We start from the raw sequence: 19,114 nt of genomic DNA on the forward strand, positions 1-19,114 counted from the left end.
TGCCTTTTGCCTTTAAAACTAGTTCTGAGTTTAGATAGGGAAAGACCTGCTCTTTCTAGTATAGCAACTCAGGGCTAGGGTAGAGAGTATTCCAGGATTTCTCCACCATTGGAAGAAGTTAACTCAGCAGCTGAAGGGAAAAGTAAGAAAGGAACAGCCACATGATTTTATAAGTTGACTATAAAATAAAAGTTTGTATTTGTAACTTCAACAAGTTGTGCCAAGCCTGTCAAAGACTTTGAGAAAATAAAAATCTTGTTTGATGTTCAATCTGGAGATGTCTTAGTTGCTGGGACTCCTGAGCTTCAAAGTAAGGCCCCTGCAGTCCACCCGACTAAAGAAAGAAGCACATCATAGTTTCAACCTTAAAGTGCCTAGGTGTGACTGCACACTGGGCATGATGTACATAAGAAGGACTCAATCACCCATCACCTTTGAGCCAGACTGGTTCCATAGACCCCCAACTGTGCAGAGGACAACGGGATCCATTCGCAAGGCTGCCCGTCCTTTGTTTCAGTCACTTGGATATTACCATCATTCATCACATGGCATAACCACCAGTATGCCAGGAGGTCATGCCTCATTCTCCAACAATGACATTTCCCCTTTTCCAGGAACAGACCACTTAATCCTATCAGCAAGGACAATATTTCTGCTTTTGGATTCACTAGAAAGCAGGGGTGCAGAACCCATTTGCTGTGGACTCATATCGCTATAATCCTTATAATAAAACTAATGGGACATGATGGTCTCCTTTGTTTGTCCCTCGGTTGGGGCCCGATAATCCACTCAAGATTCATCACCTTTCCTTTGTTTCCTGGACTCTCCTGCTCCTCATCCACCATTGGAAAGCAGGAATCTGCATTAAGAGCAGGGAACGCTCTCCTATTGACTGGTGGTCACCATAGTCCTTCCTCTGGAGGAAATCCTCCCTCAGCTGTATTGTCAAAAGCTTTCATGGCCGGACTCACTGGGTTGTTGTAGGCTTTTTTGGGCTATATGGCCATGTTCTAGAGGCATTGTCTCCTGACGTTTCGCCTGCATCTATGGCAAGCATCCTCAGAAGTTGTGAGGTCTGTTGGAACCAGGAAAAAGGATTTATATATCTGTGGAATGACCAGGGTGGGACAAAAGACTCTTGTCCGCTGGAGCTAGGTGTGAATGTTTCAACTGACCGCCTTGATTAGCATTTGATGGCCTGGCAATGCCTGGGGCAATCTTTTGTTGAGAGGTGATTAGATGTCCCAGATTGTTTCCTTTCTGCTGTTTTGCTGTAGTAATTTTAGAGTTTTTTTTAATACTGGTAGCCAGATTTTGTTCATTTTCATGGTTTCCTCCTTTCTGTTGAAATTGTCCACATGATTGTGGATTTCAGTGGCTCCTCTGTGTAGTCTGACATGGTGGTTGTGAGAGTGGTCCAGCATTTCCGTGTTCTCAGATAATATTCTGTGTCCAGGTGTGTTCATCAGGTGCTCTGCTATGGCTGACTTCTCTGGTTGAAGTAGTCTGCAGTGCCTTTCATGTTCCTTGATTCATGTTTGGGCGCATCTGCATTTGGTGGTCCCTATGTAGACTTGTCCACAGCTGCATGGTATACGGTAGACTCCTGCAGAAGTGAAATGATCTCTCTTATCCTTTGCTGAACGTAGCATTCGTTGAATTTTCTTGGTGGGTCTGTAGATAGTTTGTATGTTGTGTTTCCTCATCAGCCTCCCTATGCGGTCAGTGGTTCCCTTGATGTATGGCAAGAGCACTTTTTCAAGACCGAGAACAAGCAACGAGAGTAAAGACAAAGATCCACCCAGAGGAAAAGTGTTCTTGCCATAGCTTGCGGTCGGTACCGATAACCGCTTATTGGGACTCAGTATCTGCACTTCGGGTTTCATTATTGCCGCCCCGGATCTCACTATCCGCAGCCATTTTAAATTGCTGTATTTCAATAGGCTGTTAGGAATTGTGGGAGTTGAAGTCCAAAACACCCGGAGGGCCAAAGTTTGCCCATGCCTGTAGATGTTCTGGCACATTTTGGTTTGGGAGTTCACATTTTCTAACACTATTTTTTTCAAAGATTTCTTTTGCTCCTGCATTTAGTCATGCTGTAAATATAGATGATTTCTGGCTTGATTTGTTGCTGCTTGTACCAAAATAATATACTGTTATCCCCCCCCCCAACACACACACACCCCTCTTGATTTTGAAATGTGTGGTAGAAGAGAAGGGTTCTTGCCAAGTAAGCAGTCATGATCCGAATGTTATGTAATGCAATATAAATGTCACAAATAAGTGACGCCATTATACCCCTCAGAGGCCTGTTTTGTTTCTCTGAGTTGTATTGCAAAAATAAAAATCACACTTTTGAATAACAAGTGTAGTTTGTTACAGACATGCCAATTGAAATGACTGTCCAGGAGTATTCCCTTTAGACATATCCTCATCTCAGGCTAATTTCTCTTATTTCTGTCCTATTTTTATTTCCACTTTCTTATTAGGGTAGACAAATAGACTACCAACCCAAAATACTAGGATTGAGAAGAAATGCTATACCTTTCTAGTCTTCAACCAGTTGTCCATGGCCACCAGTGGTCTGCAAGAACAAAAATATGGTCTGCGGCCTCACCGTTACAACACTGTTGCAATGAGAGCGACTGGTCTTGCAAAACCCTCTTATAGTGCCGAGGCTTATTAAATATGGTTTTCTGTGGGTGAGCAGATGACGACTACTGGATGGCATATGTTCTGTATCGGAAACTAGAGCTGATGTGGGCTATCCAATGCAATTTTCTGAATCAGAACCCCAAATAATAAAAAACCGACTTGTAACCCTTTTGGTAGTAATATTAGAGAGTGGTCCCTGGTCAAAGTGGTAGTCCTTGGTCAAAAGAAGGTTGGGATCCACTGTCTTAGACGAAGATCCTACCTACACTGCTATATAATGCAGTTTAATAATAGAGTTTAACTTCATTATATGGCAGTGTTGACTCATATAATGCAATTCAATGTAGTTATATTGCATTATGAAACTGCATTATATGGCAGTGTAGTTGTGGTCTGACTCTACTTATAATACTCTATAGTCACAATTAGTTGCTTGCTGGTTGTGCAGTCCAATCCTATGCATAATGACTACAAAGTAAACCAGTTCAATAGAGTTCTTTACTTCCTAGTAAGAATGCATAAAATTGCAGCTTTATACTGTTTTTCTTGCCATCTTTCCATTTTCCTATGTACAACCCCTGATTTTCGGCATGAAAATCAGTACAATTCCTACAAGCAGCAAAGGTATGAAGTTCATGAATAGTGCAAATCTATTGTTATTCTGCTTTTGTGAATCTTGCTGTTGACATATATGAAGTTGCTGAACGCTTGCTGTGTACTAAGTATCTCATCACATTGCGAACTCTGAATGAAGCTGCCTTCATGTTTTTTTTTAAAAAGCCTCCCACAGAACTATTATTTTGCTTGTGACAGGTTGATCCAACCATAAAATCTGTATAAAGTAAGTAAGATTAAGGTGGTATAGGGGAGAAATGTTGTGCTCACCCAGGGAGCCATAGAGAGAGAGAATAAATAAAATATCACGCGGTTGCTTATTAGAGTGTTGTCTCAAGTATCTGAATCCCCAAGTCTGTTTTCTACTTTTAAATGTGGCTGGTTTTGGTTCTCTTGCATCGATTCCTTCTTTTCCACCTCTCTTTTCTGCACCTCCAGGATGCCAGTCAAGCTTGGATGAGGAAGAAGGAGGCATCTCAGTCGAAGAACGAATGGCTCGCAGGGCGTTCAACAAGCAGGTATTTCAGAAACAACTCTTTTAGGGAACAGATGGTACTGCAGATACGTGGGCTCTGGAAGAAGAAAGAAAAGTGGTGATTGGTAAAGTTGCCTGGAATGTAATAAAAAAGGGCTCCCCACAAGCTTGGGAAGTTACTTTGAGAAAGAATGATTATAATGATATGCTGAAGCCATCCATTGAGCAGTGACTACCACTGCTTAGTTATAGCATATTAGATTAATTCAACTGAAAGGTCACTTTCAGAACTCTGCTCCCCGCCCGATCACTCATACACAAAGCAATACAAATCCTAGATGAAAATACCAGGATATCTAAAATAGATTTTATGCTATGCATTTTCCATTCTAAATTTTTTGACAGTTCTACCAAGTTCTGTAATTGCAATTAATTATACAATTAGTTCCTTTGTACGCTGACTGCACAATTTTGCAATCAGTGGCACAATGGGTTAAACCAGTGGTTCTCAACCTTCCTAATGCTACAACCCCTTAATACAGTTCCTCATGTTGTGGTGACCACCACCAATAATATTATTTTCATTGCTACTACATTACTGTAATTTTGCTACTGTTATGAATCGTAATGTAAATATCTGATATGCAGGATGTATTTTCATTCACAGGACCAAATTTGGCACAAATACCCAATACACCCAAATTTGAATACTGGTAGGGTTTGTGGGATTAATTTTGTAATATGCGAGTTGTAGTTGCTGGGATTTATAGTTCACCTACAATCAAAGAGCATTCTGAACTCTACCAACGATGGAATTGAACCTAACTTGGCACACAGAACTCCCATGACCAACAGAAAATACTGAAAGGGTTTGGTGAGCATTGACCTTAAGTTTTGGAGTTGTAGTTCATCTACATCTAGAGAGCACAATGGATCTGGACAAAACTTGGCATGAATACTCAATATGCCCAAATATGAACACTGGTGGAGTTTGGGGGAAATAAACCTTGACATTTGGGAGTTGTAGTTGCTGGGATTTATAGTTCACTTACAATCAAAGGGCATTCTGAACCTCACCAAGGATAGAATTGGGCCAAACTTCCCACTCAGAACCCCCGTGTGACCAACAGAAAATATTGTATTTTCCAATGGTCTTTGGTGAGCCCTCTGACACCCCTCGCGACTCCCCAGGGGTCCTGACCCCCAGGTTGAGAAACGCTGGCTTAAACCCTTGTGCCAGCAGGACTGAAAGGTATGTGGTTTGAATCCGGAGAGCGGGGTGAGCTCCTGTCTGTTGGTTCCAGCTTCTCATGCTGAGAGAAGCCTCCCACAGGATGGTAAACATCTGGGCATCCCCTGAGCAACATCCTTACGGACGGCCAATTCTCTCACACCAGAAGTGATTTGCAGTTTCTCAAGTCACTTCTGACACAATTTTTTTTTTTTGCTGTAATAAGGATTCAGTATTTTATATTCATACATGGCTCCATTTTTTAAAATGGAAGAAGTGGACAAAATCTTGGCAAAATCTGAAAAATAGAAACCTAGATCAAGAAATGCAATTTGGAATGAAGCACATGCTGTACAATTGTATTATGGATAATACAATTCCAGATAATTCATCCTCAGACTAAACATCAATATTGTACTAAAGTTATCTGCATTGCATTGTCTTGTTTTGTGGTCTCACCATCATAGCAGTCTGGCGTCTTCAACACACCATCAAAGCATTGGCTCTCAGCCTCAAAGCTACAGGTTTTGTTTTGGCCGCGGCAGAAAAACTTGACAGTTTCTCCATGATGGACCAGACCAGACGGGATCTCATTGATCCAGAGCTTGTGTCCGTTGTAGATCACCCGACTACGCTGGGCAGAGATTGGACAACGGGCTGGAGCAAGAAAAAAAAATCCTGTTAAATTAGTGCAATAGATCTATTATTATTTACCTCTGAAATGGCAAACACAGAGGGAATAATATATGGGGTTGAGTATGTAAATTAAGGGAGTGTTATTAAAAGGGTATGTGAATTTAGAAGGGGTTACCTCTGCAATGGGGTAACTGGGACCAGCTTCCGTTTTCCAAGCAGACCACTCTCTCGGAGCCATCTAAGTAGAAGTCCTTGTTGCACAAGTAATAGATCACGGTTCCCACTGGGTGTTCAGGCTTGTGCACAGCAACTAGGGTTGCATGAGCAATATTGGGTGGTTGGGAGCAATTAACAGCTAGAGAGAGAAAAACAAGTAAATTATAGATGAGTGTGGGAACACACAAGCCTGTGGACAGATGGAAAGAAAATGCGGTTAAGGCTTTTTTAAAAAAACCCTTTTTACAAACATACCAAAAATTGGACTAGCAGAAGCAAAATCCTTCACAGAGATAATTGATCTAATCATTTATCCCTATCAGTTAATGCAGTGGTTCTCAGCCTCTCTAATTCCTCATGTTGTGGTGATTCCTAACCATAAGATTATTTTGTTGCTACTTCATAACTGCATTTTTGCTACTGATATGAATCATAATGTAAACATCTGATAGGCAGGATATATTTTCATTCACTGCACCAAATTTGGCACAAATACCCTATATGCCCACATTTGGGGTTTGGGGGGGGTTGATTTTGTCATTTGGGAGTTGCTGGGATTTATAGTTTACCTATAATCAAAGAGCATTTTGAACTCCACCAACGATGGTATTGTACCAATCTTGGCACACAGAACTCCCATAACCAACAGAAAATACTGGAAGGGTTTGGTGGGCATTGAGTTTGTGTTTTGGAGTTGTAGTTCATCTACATCAAGAGTGCACTATGGACTCAAATAATGATGGATCTGGACCAAACATTGCACAAATACTCACTATGCCCAAATGTGAACACTGGTGAAGTTTGGGGAAAATAGGCTTGACACATGGGAGTTGTTGTTGCTGGGATTTATAGTTCACCTACAATCAAAGAGCATTCTGAACCCCACCAACAATAGAATTGGGCTAAACTTCCCACACAGAACCCCATGACCAACAGAAAATACAGTGTTTTCTAATGGTCTTTGGTGATCCCTCTGAGACCCCCCTGTGACCCCTCAGGTTTAAAAAACGCTTATCTGGAGAGGCGGGGGAACAAGTGAACAAGGCAAGTAGTGCGTGCTTGTGGATACAGAAGGCCAACTGTACTTACGACGGCAGGTTGGGGCTGCGTGTGACCATTCTTCATTCTCTTGGCATAAGAGTGTGCTGGCTCCTTCCAGCTGATATCTGCAACATATGAAAAAAATTAGCATTGATATTAGGAAAAAGGATTTATTAACTTTTAAAAAACCTTTTCTACCACTGATGTTCTTCTGCAAAGCATAGAAGCAAATAGCTGTCAGTCATCAATTTTAAAGACAAAGCATCTTTCACAATGAATGATATTTCTGTGAATGACAGGAACTCCCATGAAATGAGTTAGAAATTTTAACAGACCAATCAGTAACCCAAGATGATAGCACCATCCATCCTAGATGATCCTTGTATGTATGTTACAGGATATGAGTTATGGGAGATGGTGGAGAGGCAGAGAAATAAAGAAACTGTCTGGTTGTCCCTTTTGGTCAGAAATGTGGTGTTAATGGGAGCAGAGAAGACATCAGCTCGTAATGCAAGTAATACATGGTAATGGAGAATATGTGTGAGGATCAGGATTCAGGGTGCAGCCTTCAGTGAAAAAAATTAAGATGATGAGGTGCTGTTCTAGCAGCATTTTCTCCTGAAGGTTCATCTGCACCTGCGGCTTCTTCTGAACATGCCAGCCACAGATGCAGGTGAAACATGAGGAGAAAATGCTGCTAGAACACGACCATACAGCTTGGAAACCACACAGCACCCCTGTGATTCCAGTCATGAAAGCCTTCAACAATTGAGGATGATAGTAATCGACTTACCCATAGTTACACTCATAAGTTACTTCTTTTCCTACTTTGTAGGGGCCACCTTCATAGAATCCATTTTCAATTTCTGGAGGAGGTTTGCAAACTGATGAAAGATTAAGAATGTCTGAGGGATGAGAGGAAAGGAGAGACATATTAATCTATGGCAGCTATTAATGCATGGTAGAGCCATTTGAGGAAATATTGGGTGTATGTTGGTCATTTGGTACAGGTGTTGGATATTAGTGATGGGTTTGGATTGGTTGAAGGTTTGGGGCAAGTAGTGATTATCAAATGGATGGTCTTGGGAAGAAGCAGTTCATTACCTTCACAGGGTGCAGTGAAACTCCACTTTCCATCTCCTTGGCAGCGACTCATTGCTACATCCTGTCCATGATCCATTATAAATCCAGGGTGACATGTCACCCTCATGAAGTCCCCAAACATATTGGATTCCTGGGCCACCTGTGTCTCAGCGTTGTCTATCATCACTGGCCAAGGACAACTCAAACCTGAAATGAACACAGAAGGAAAGATGGTGGAAAACAAGATGACTTAAAGATCTTTGGAGCATTAAGAGCAAGGACCTGGCAGATTACAGCATAGGAGACTGAGATAGAGTAGTGATTCCTAGGATTGGGTAATCTGATTGCAAGAGGAACTGGGAAGCAGTATTTCTGTCATGATGAAATATGATATATGGTTTGAATCAAATTGTATGAAAGGTGAATGAATGAGAGCTAATAATATTGGAGACACTATTTTGAATATCAAGGCCTGCATTGACTAAATCATTAACTGCCTGGTTGCTGAACTGTAATTAAAAGTTGCTGAACTGCTGACATTGATAAGAACTGTGATAATGATTAACTGTTGAAGTTTTGGGGAAAAACAACATGTTTGCATTATCAGAAACAATGGCTCTTTTAAGTTAAGGAAATGTTTACAAGATTCCTTAAGTTAAGAAGAAAGTAAATACAAGGCTGCTTATGTTTATCAATACCAATTAGGAAAAGTCTATATCTGCCAGGAAACTGAGATGGAAGCCACAATACACCTATCAGGCCAACAAGTGACCATCACTCATAAAAACACTGAAAAACACAGCAGAAGAGACTTAAAAGCCAAAAATAAAAAATAAAAATAATATTACAACGCATGCACAAAACCACATATATACACATATACACATACATATACACACACAAAACACGTATACACATACTGAGCCACAGCAACGTGTGGCAGGGGACAGCTAGTATATTGTGCATGCATTGTAATGTACTTTTTTGTTTTTTGTTTTGGCTTTTTAAGTCTCTTCTGTGTTTTTCAGTGCTTTTATGCATGGTGGTCACTCGTTGGCCTGATAGGTGTATTGTGTCCGAATTTGGTGTTGATTCATCGAGTTATGTTAATCCCACGAATGAACATTACATTTTTATGTATATAGATGAGATATGGTCAGAGATGTTAGGGTAAGAAAGAGAGATGAACCTGGGAATTACAGATTCATATGGAATGAAAAATAATGGCTACGTGCTTGAATGTTTGGCCTGGAAGAAGTGGCATCTGTTTTAAAATCCATAGATACTGGATTCTATGTATGGTGGTTTCTGTATTCGATTAGGACAGAGTTAGGTGGAAATCATAAATACAACTGGATTCCCAATAAATATGAGTGTAAGTAACTGAATGTGGATGAGATGATTAAGGTGAGCTGGCATGAAGTCGTTGTCCCTTACACTTACCTGTAGGGATGCAGCTCAGTCCACAGTCCCCATCACATACACAGTTCCTATGTTTGGAGCAGCTGCGGCGCTCACAACTCCTTTGACATATGTGGCCCGTCAGTGCTGCAAAATTCTTCTTCCGAGGTGGACACTTAGGGTCTTTCATATTCTTGACTGGAAAAGTAAGCAAGGATGAATAGAGAGATGAGATCTGAGGGTGAGAATGAAGGGTGGTGTACAAGGGATTTGAAAACAAATGGCATTTTTGCCAAGTTCATTTTGTATCCCAATAATCAATATTTTTATATGTACCATTAAAAAGCAGAAATTAATACATGATTTTTTATATTATAACTCATTTTTATTTTGGGCAGCTTTATTTCTTTCTTTATAGTATTTATATTTTGTCCTTCTCACCCTGAAGAGGTCTCAGGGCAGATCACAATGCATACATGTGCGGCAAACATTCAATGTCATTTTTTAGGCATACAGACAGATAGACAGATAAAGGTATTTTTGGCATTTCCACTTCGGTGCCTGGAGATTATGCTGGATTTTGGCCGCGGGGTATGTGTGTGTGTGTGTGTGTGCTGTCGCTTCATCCACTATGATGTCATTTTGATCATATTTCCTCCTTGCTCTTTGACCTTCGCATTCACCACTTTAAACAGTCCCTAATTTCTCTACTCACAGCTCAGCTGTTTTCGAACTGCTTAGGTGAACAGTAAGCTAGGCTTAACAGTTGGGTGCTCAATCTGACCCAGGTTTCAAACTTGCCACCTTCCAGTCGGCAGTGATCTATTGCAGCAGGTGGTTAACCAGCTGTGCTACAGCCCATCCCACAATTAATGATTTTACCCTGGCGATTTAGTATATATGTATTTTATTTATATGTATTTTAATCTTGTATTGTTGTATGATATTTTAACTTGTATTAGTAGCATTGAATCCTTGCTGTAAGTAGGTCTGAGTCCCTCTACAGAGGCGAGAAGATGGGATATAAAAGTTTTAAATAAATAAATACATTAATAAATAATGTTATTGTGAATTTATTAAGTTCTTTTTGGTACTCATTCAACTAACTGTACAGCTCTCCTCGATATAAAATATTTAAGAATTATATCTATTTGTCTGTTGGAAAAACTGAGGTGGAAGAGGATCTCTGCACAGCAGTACAACCAGTTTGTTGTCTCAGTTGTATCTTTACATACAGTGTCTGCCTTCACTATGACCAAGAATGATCTCTGGGTTTTCCAAGTGAAGCAACAAAATATCACACACCATTTTACAATGCCAGTGTATATAATGGGTCTTGAACATCCACAGATTTTGGAGAGAGAGGGAGAGAGACAGAAGCTGCTTAATTGACAATTAGCTATCCTATAATGTTATTCCAAAATCTGGCACCTGGGTAGGTCATCTCATTATGGTAAATCTAGTCCTGCTTCTCCCTGTGGTGAATGAGAGCATATAGATGTCTTGCCTCATTTCCTCTTAAAGAGTGTTTCCCAAATGTCCCTCTAATTTTTAAGCCGTGTCTCATTACCCTTGCGGTGCCTCCGATTCCTGACATGTGAGTCTGTCCATTTAGGCCCACTGATAAGGAAGATATCAAGATGAACTTTAATCTGAACTGAAAACCACAATGATCTTTTACTTCCCCCAAACTATTGCAGAGCAACGAACTACTACTTAAATGTATCTGTTGAACCTGGGTTTAAAACAGTATTAGATACAATTACATAAAAATAAATAATAAACCTCAAACAAGCAAATGATGCAGTGATTTTAACCCAAAGACTGCACTTGGAATATATTCCATATGGAAAGGCAAGGGATTAAGAAAACTCTCTGTGTATGTATATGTGTTAAAAACTTGAGATTCAGGTTGTCTTAAGAAAAAATCATTTCATGCTATTCTAGGTCCCCCCTAGTGGCGCAGCAAGTTAAATCGCTGAGCTGCTGAATTTGCTGACCAAAAGGTTGCCGGTTCGAATCCGGAGAAAGGGGTGAGCTCCCACTGTTAGGCCCAACTTCTGCCAACCTAGCACTTTGAAAACATGCAAATGTGAGTAGATAAATAGGTACTGCTTTGACGGGAATGTAACGGCGCTCCATGCAGTCATGTTGGCCACATGACCTTGGAGGTGTCTATGGTCAATGCAAGCTCTTTGGCTTAGAAAAGGAGATGAGCACCACCCCCCAGAGTTGGACACGACTAGACTTAATGTCAGGGGAAACCTTTACCTTTACTTAGGCCCTTTCTACACTGCCCTATATCCCAGTATCTGATCCCAAGTTATCTGATTTGAACTGGAGTATATGAGCCTCCACTGCAAGATAATCTGGAATCAGATTCTGTGATATAGGGCCAGTGTAGAAGGGGCCTTAGTCTACCAAAATGAGCTGTGCTACTGCCAATGGCCACCAGATGGGGAAAATATTCTTGGCATTACAATATGCTTTCTAGTTTTATATACAAGACACTATTTATGACTACCTGTTATGCCTTCACTCATACATATACTGTTTACTTCATTCTTTTAGCCTGCATGATTCAAAGGCTCCATGGGAGTATATAAAAATAACACTGGCAATTATATTGTACTTTTGTATGGATTAAAAGTAAGCTATTTTGGCTATGAATATAACAAACAAACCAAAGAGCCATAGTAATAGTAGTAATAATAATAATAATAATAATAATAATAATAATAATGTATTTATATTCTATATTCCGCCCTTCTCCCCAAGGGGACTCAGAGCAGATTACAGCATATAAATACACAGGCAAAAATTCAAATGCCTTGTTACAATAAAATACAAGACACAAATAACACAGACAAAGGCAAAGGTGTCTCCTTTCATTTCTGGTTCTAGGGGCGGTGCTCATCTCCAGCTCTGGGGGAAGAGCCCATCACCATTTCCAAGCTGAGGAGCCTGCGTTGTCTGTAGACACCTCCTGGTCGTGTGGCCAGCATGACTGCATAGAGCATTTTTTTGCCTATTCCTACTGAGATGGAGCCCCCAGTAGCGCAGTGGGTTAAACCCCTGTGCTGGCAGGACTGAAGACTGACAGGTCGCAGGTTCTAATCCGGGGAGAGGCAGATGAGCTCCCTCTATCAGCTCCAGCTCCTCATGCGGGGACATGAGAGAAGCCTCTCCCCGGATTTGATGTTTTATCATCCCACAAGGATGATAAAACATCAAATCATCCGGGCATCCCCTGGGCAACGCTTGCAGACGGCCAATTCTCTCACACCAGAAGCGACTTGCAGTTTCTCAGGTCACTCCTGATACGACAAACCCCTCCCCCCCAAAACCAAGGTGGTACCTATTGATTTACTCACATTTCCGTTTTTGAACTGCTAGGTTAGCAGGAGCTAGGGTCAACAGCAGATTTGAACTGCCTACCTTCAGGTCAGCAGTTAAGCAGAACAAGGGTTTAGCCCCATGATGGTGAACCTATGACACACGTGTCAGCACTGACACGCATGGCTATTTTTGATGACACGCGGCCACATGCGGCCACATACAGAGAAGTACACCTTAAACTGAAAAGTCCCAAATTTTGTCACTGTTCTTTCTGATTTACATTGGGTAAACTGACCTGTTGTGCAAAACGTTCATTTGTGCAAATATGGAATTAGCTCAGCCTTCTCATCTGAATCTTTCATGAAAAATGAAGGGCAAAAAAGACCAGACTTCCCCAGAAAAATATTTTCTAGAAACCTGTTTGTAATGCTTATTATTTCCAGCCATTGGGTATCCTAGCTAGGAGGGACAGGAATTGTAGCCCACAGCATATCAGAAAGACAGCAGGTTGGTGAAAGCTAAACTCAACATATGGCAACTGCCAATCCTGCTGATCCGGATAGTGAGATCTAGTTGCATTGATTGCCTCTTGTGCAATCCCACAAACAAATTACAGTGCTGCTATGTCGTTTCTGCAATCCCATCTAGGTGACAGAAAATTATACTTTTTCATGTTGAGTGAGTGGGAGATGGGTAGAGTTTGTTTGGCCTTCCACAGAAGTGCTTAGTTGAATGAAAGGTGTTTGGCTCTTCCTCAAATCTGTTAAACCACTGCAGCAAACTAGTGACAACTGCGCATATGTAGTGCTAAAAATAAACATGAAGAGTTGGAAAGCACTGTTGTCTGTATTGTAATAGATATACTGAATCTACTTAATATTTAGTTAGACAGGCAGAGATAAATTGAGTTATATAATGTATACCCTCACCCTCCCCACTAAGGAGTTATAGTTATTACTGGATGGATAAAGACAAAAAATGAGTGTATGGTCATAATTATGTGGATAGAAATTAGAAAAACAGTGCAAAGAAGCAACTTCAACTACAGGCTAGGCAGGCATGGGCAAACTACAGCCCTCCAGGTGTTTTGGACTTCAACTTCAGTTCTTTTAGACAACATGTCTAGAGGAAGTAATTTCCAAACACTGGTCCTCCAAATATTTTGGACATCAGCTCCCAAAATCTCTGACCACTAACCATAGTGGCTGAAAATGCTGGAAGCTGAAGTCCAAAACACTTAGTGAACCAGAGTTTGGGAATAACTTCTTTAGAAAAGTGTATCGAAATGTATAACCCATCTCACCTGAAAATGCAGAAGGGATAACTAACTACACTTACAACAGATAAGTCATTATTCTGACCAGGCCTGTAGCAAGGGGGTGGTTTTAGGGGTTCAACCCCCCCGAAATGTTTCAGATTTTTTTAAAAAAACCTGGTTTACTCACGAATTTTAACTGGTTAACCAAATCCCCATGCTAAGTCTATGAGATGCAAAAAAATTAAGAGTGCCTCCAGAACTGTAAGCACTATCTCAAGCAAATATTGACAATTTATTCACGCTGTCATTACTTGCAGCAATAGCCGATGTAGTGAAGCAACCAAGTTGTGTGTATGTGTGTTGAATGCTCTCATTAAGGAGGCCAGACTTGGTGGAGGTGGTTGACAGGGGTGGAGCTGTGGGCTATTGAAGGTTGCTCTGCCTCTTTGCTTCAGTGTGAGCTAGGAGGCAGGTTTCAAACCCCCCCCCCCGAAATTTTCAACCCCCCCCCCTGAAATTTTTACCCCCTCTCCCCCGCCAAAATTGTCAACCCTCCCCGGAATATTTTTTTCTGGCTACGGCCCTGATTCTGACCATTCTGTACAGAGAAAAACTGAATCCAAGCCCAAGACTTTTGTTGTTGATTCGTTCAGTTGCTTTCGACTCTTTGTAACCTCCTGGACCAGCCCATGCCAATGCTCCCTGTCAGCAGCCATTGCCACCCCCAGCTCCTTCAAGATCAAGCCAGTCACTTCAAGGATACCATCCATCCATCTTACCCTTAGTTGGCCCCTCTTCCTTTTTCTTTCCATTTTTCCCAGCATCATTATCTTCTCCAAGCTTTCCTGTCTTCTCATTATGTGGCGAAAGTACTTCATCTTTGCCACAAATATCCTTCCCTCCAATGAGCAGTTGGGCTTTATTTCCTGGAGTATGGACTGATTTGATCTTCTCATGGTCCAAGGCACTCTAGAATTTTCCTCCAACACCACAGTACAAAAGCATCTATTTTCCTTTGCTCAGGCTTCCTTATGGTCCACCTCTCGCATCCATAGGTTACTACGGAAAATACCATTGCTTTAACTATGCACTTTTCTAGAATGGGGTTGAGCTGTAGTATATGTTACCCAGTCAACTCACCAAGATCTGAATCTAAAGCTTTAGCCCAAAACTCTAAAATGGAAGGAAAGCTTGGAGAAGATGATATCTGAGCTGGATTCGGGCCGCTGTTCTTTTCTTTCATGTTTCTTGGCAGGGGGTTGGATGGATGGCTCATGAGGTCTCTTTGAACTCTATGATCTTTGCCACAAAAACTGTCTAATTTACATTATGGAATTCCTTGTACTCGTACTTAATGATTTTGTCTAAATGGAGGAAGTGTTTGGAAAAATAAACAAATCAATGATTCCACCCCTTTCATCTGATTCTTTAATGAAAAATATGAAGAAAAGAAGGAATAAAAATGAACAGATGATAGCGCCCCTCTCCATCTTTAGCCTTTTCCCTCGAGACAGCCTATCATTTCCTCTTGTGGCTTGTTTAGTGATGTGCGGTTGATACGGCTGGCATTTTACTGCTTAAAATATTTAGGCAACACGGTTTTAGAGCTGTGCCTTGGGAGTCGGTTTTCTTTCATTCGTTTCATTAAAATATTTATATCCTGCCCTTTATCTCCAGACTGCAGGGCAGTAGATAATCACACCAGTTTAAACAGTTTTAAACAATATAGCACTTAAGCAACAAAAGGAATGTAAAGAGACTGAAGTAACATTGAAAAAAGTTAGTACATTAAAGCACACTTAAAAGGTTAAAACAGTTTCAAGTCATGTACATCTTCAGTTGAAATTAAACCCCTTTGGTCGTCCCATCTGAACCTCCGATCAGATACACTACCCTACTTTTCCATCTCACCCAGGGTTTTAAAAATTCTATCCGTTGTACGTGGCCCTGCCCACTCAGCTCAATGTTTTTGTTATTTACTACCTCTGAGGATGCTTGCTATAGATGCAGGCGAAAAGTCAGGAGAGAATGCCTCTAGAACATGGCCATATAGCCCGAAAAAAACCTACAACAAACCATTATTATTGTTGTTGTTGTTGTTGTTGTTGTTGTTGTTGTTGTTGTTGGAAAAAACAGCTGAGGGCCACCACTGAGAAGGCCCTGTCTCTCGTCCCCACCAGTCATGCTTGTGAAGAAGTTGGCACCAAGAGTAGGGCCTCCCCAGAAGATCTTAACCTCCAAGATGGTTCATAGAGGAGATACGATTGAATGGGTAAACTGGGCTAAAACTGTTTAGGGCTTTATAGGCTAAAGCCAGCACTTTGAATTGCGCTTGGTATCAGACTGGCAGCTAGTGGAGCTGATGTAGCAGGGGAGTTGTATGCTCCCTGTACGCTGCTTTGGTGAGCAATCTGGCTGCTGCCCGTTGGACCAATTGGAGCTTCCGAACAGTCTTCAAAGGCAACCCCACATAGAGCGCATTGCAGTAGTCTATTCAGGATGTAATCAGAGTATTGACTACTGTGGCCAAGTCTGACTTTCAAAGGTACGGTCACAACTGGTGCACAAGTTTTAGTTGTGCAAAAGCTCCCCTGGCCACCGACAAACCCTGGGATTACAGGCTCAGCGATGAGTCCAGGAGGACTCCCAAGCTGCAAACCTGTGGCTTCAGGAGGAATGTAACCCCACAGGCTGTAACCTTATACCCTTTTTGGCATTGCGACTGACCAGGAGTGCCTCTGTCTTGACTGGATTCAGTTTGAAGTGTTGAAGTGTTCTTTATTTTTGTGACACAAAAACATATTCCTTTTCTTCCCGTGTTATTTCTGTCTCTGATAACATTTCTTTTTTGCCAAATAAGTAATGTCCTTGAACACATTCATTTGGTTAATTGAGGTATACCTACTGAGAGTTGTTTGCATCACCATTGCTAGCAGTATCACCATTGATGCTCTGGCACACCATTTCAGAGACAACCCTATGCTATGATGAGTTGTTTTGATTCAGTAGAATTTGCTGGGTTCTGTGAATCATAGTTTTGAGATAGAGATGAATGGATGCCCCGGTGGTGCAATGGGTTAAACCAGTGGCTCTCAACCTGGGGTCCCCAGATGTTTTTGGCCTTCAACTCCCAGAAATCCCAGCCAGTTTACCAGCTGTTAGGATTTCTGGGAGTTGAAGGCTAAAAACATCTGGGGGCCCCAGGTTGAGAACCACTGGGTTAAACCCTTGTGCTGGCAGGACTGACGACTGACAGGTTGTAGGTTCGAATCCGGGGAAATCACAGGTGAACTCCCTCTGTCAGCTCCAGCTCCCCATGCAGGGTCATGAGAGAAGCTTCCCACAAGGATGGTAAAACATCAAAACACCCCTGGGCAATTCCAGACGGCCAATTCTCTCACACCAGAAGTAACTTGTAGTTTTTCAAGTTTCTCCTGACACATACACACACACAATTAGAGATGAATGCCAGGTTGGGGATGGGAGTTTAAGCACAGTAGTATAACCCCAAAATGTGTAGATGGACCTTGTTAGTTTTTCTCCTGACATTAAGTTCAGTCGTATCTGACTCTCAGGGTTGGTGCTCATCTCCATATCTAAGCCGAAGAGCCGGCGTTGTTACTAGACACCTCCAAGGTCATGTGGCTGGCATGACTGCATGGAGTGCCATTGCCTTCCTGCCAGAGTGGTACTATTGGTCTAATCACATTTGCATGTTTTCGAACTGCTAGGTTGGCAGAAGCTGGGGCTAACAGCGGGAGCTCACACCACTCCCTGGATTCGAACCTGCAACCTTTTGGTCAGCAAGTTCAGCAACTTAGTGGTTTAATGCACTGCACCACTGGAGGCTCTATGGATGGGCCATAGATTGAGAAAAATACCTACTTCACATGTCAAATGTCTCGTGGCCAACCTTTGACACCTCAGGTTGGAAGGATCAGAAGGACCTCCGCAAGACTTGATGGAGAAATAGTTCATTCTAAAGCAGAGCTTGGAACAACAACTTCCAGAATCTCCCACATGTCATAGCCATGCCTTATGCTTTGAATGTTAAAATGTAAGGCAGCACGTGAAAGGACAAGTGATTAAAATCCAGGAATATAAAGAATAGCAGGAGAAATAGCGTGCAGAAGAGGGACTCACCTCCCGTTTGTCCGGAGTCCTCTAGGAGTAGAAGAGAAGGAACCACGAGCATCAGCAACACTGCGGCAAGTCTGATCATGATGCCTGGAGAGACCCAATGTTGAGTTCCTTGGAGGAGTTTGAGAAGGCAAAACGACTGGATTCTCTGGGAGTGTTCAACAGGTTCAAGGAAAGTTTGGGGATTGGAGTCAAGAAGTTGTGATGTGCGTCTGAGCGTGAGAGAGAATATTCCAGATTCTGCTGCTCTGCAGGGGGAAAAGGTGAGATGTCTAGGTGATTCCCTGGAGAGTGGGATGCTGAGGCTCGTAGGTTTTGCCTTGAATGTTGGGACAGCCCGATAACCAGGATTTGAGTATCCCTTAGACATATATAGCCACCTGTCACATCTTGTGTCCGAGGTTGTTCATTAACAAGGTCCATAGCGAGACCCTGCCAAAGGGCAGCTTGTCTCCCAGAACTGTCACAGGGAACTCTGAACCTCCAAGTCAGAAAACAAAACTCCTGTCAGGAGGCCAGGATCTAGTAACATTAAACCCAAGAGCCATAGGTTTTCATGGACCTTCTTACACACACACACACACACACACACAGGCTCATCTCAGTGCTTACTCAAAACAGACTTCTTTAAAATCCTGCACGTCTCTATAGTAACCTGTGAGCACCCTCCCATTCCTTTGCTTTTCCAGGGAATCCGGAACTCCCTGATTCGGCTTCTTCCCAAACATCTATTTATTATCCCTGTTTTCCAACCAGAAGGTCCTATTAAAACAGGTTAAATATCTGTTTTGCTGTGAGTTTTCCAGGCTGTATGGCCATGTTCCAGAAGTATTTTTTCCTGACGTTTCGCCTGCATCTATGGCAGGCATCTTCTGAGGTTGTGAGGTCTTTTGGAAACTAGGCAATATATATAGGTTTATATATCCGTGGAATAATGTCCAGGGTGTGAGAAAGAACTCTTGTCTATTTGAGACAAGTGTGAATGTTGCAATTGGCCACCTTGATTAGCATTTAATGGCATTTC

The 19,114-nt window shown here is 41.8% G+C and overlaps 1 protein-coding gene across 1 annotated transcript; it reads right to left on the reverse strand.

Annotated features, from left to right (window-relative positions):
- Positions 1 to 3,135: 3,135 nt before the first annotated feature.
- Positions 3,136 to 18,450, reverse strand: LOC132777886 (beta-2-glycoprotein 1-like). Its single transcript, XM_060780418.2, has 8 exons — positions 18,094 to 18,450; positions 9,396 to 9,551; positions 7,974 to 8,159; positions 7,663 to 7,774; positions 6,918 to 6,994; positions 5,788 to 5,967; positions 5,436 to 5,633; positions 3,136 to 3,842 (listed from the first exon to the last, which is right to left on the reverse strand). Exons 1-8 carry the CDS (start codon positions 18,170 to 18,172, stop codon positions 3,778 to 3,780), a joined length of 1,053 nt encoding a protein of 350 aa, XP_060636401.1. The 5' UTR covers positions 18,173 to 18,450; the 3' UTR covers positions 3,136 to 3,777.
- Between the last annotated feature and the right edge of the window lie 664 nt (positions 18,451 to 19,114).

This window comes from Anolis sagrei, chromosome 6 (genome assembly GCF_037176765.1).
Source record: "Anolis sagrei isolate rAnoSag1 chromosome 6, rAnoSag1.mat, whole genome shotgun sequence".
NCBI lineage: Eukaryota > Metazoa > Chordata > Lepidosauria > Squamata > Dactyloidae > Anolis > Anolis sagrei.

Bases quoted from the DNA above. Each gene is read 5' to 3' on its own strand.
- LOC132777886 (XM_060780418.2), bottom strand. From the start codon at position 18,172: ATGATCAGACTTGCCGCAGTGTTGCTGATGCTCGTGGTTCCTTCTCTT. The intron at 7,775-7,973 runs GTAATGAACTGC...CTCATCCCTCAG, and splicing joins TTTCACTGCACCCTGTGAAG to ACATTCTTAATCTTTCATCA. The intron at 5,968-6,917 runs GTAAGTACAGTT...TTCTCTCTCTAG, and splicing joins CGCAGCCCCAACCTGCCGTC to CTGTTAATTGCTCCCAACCA.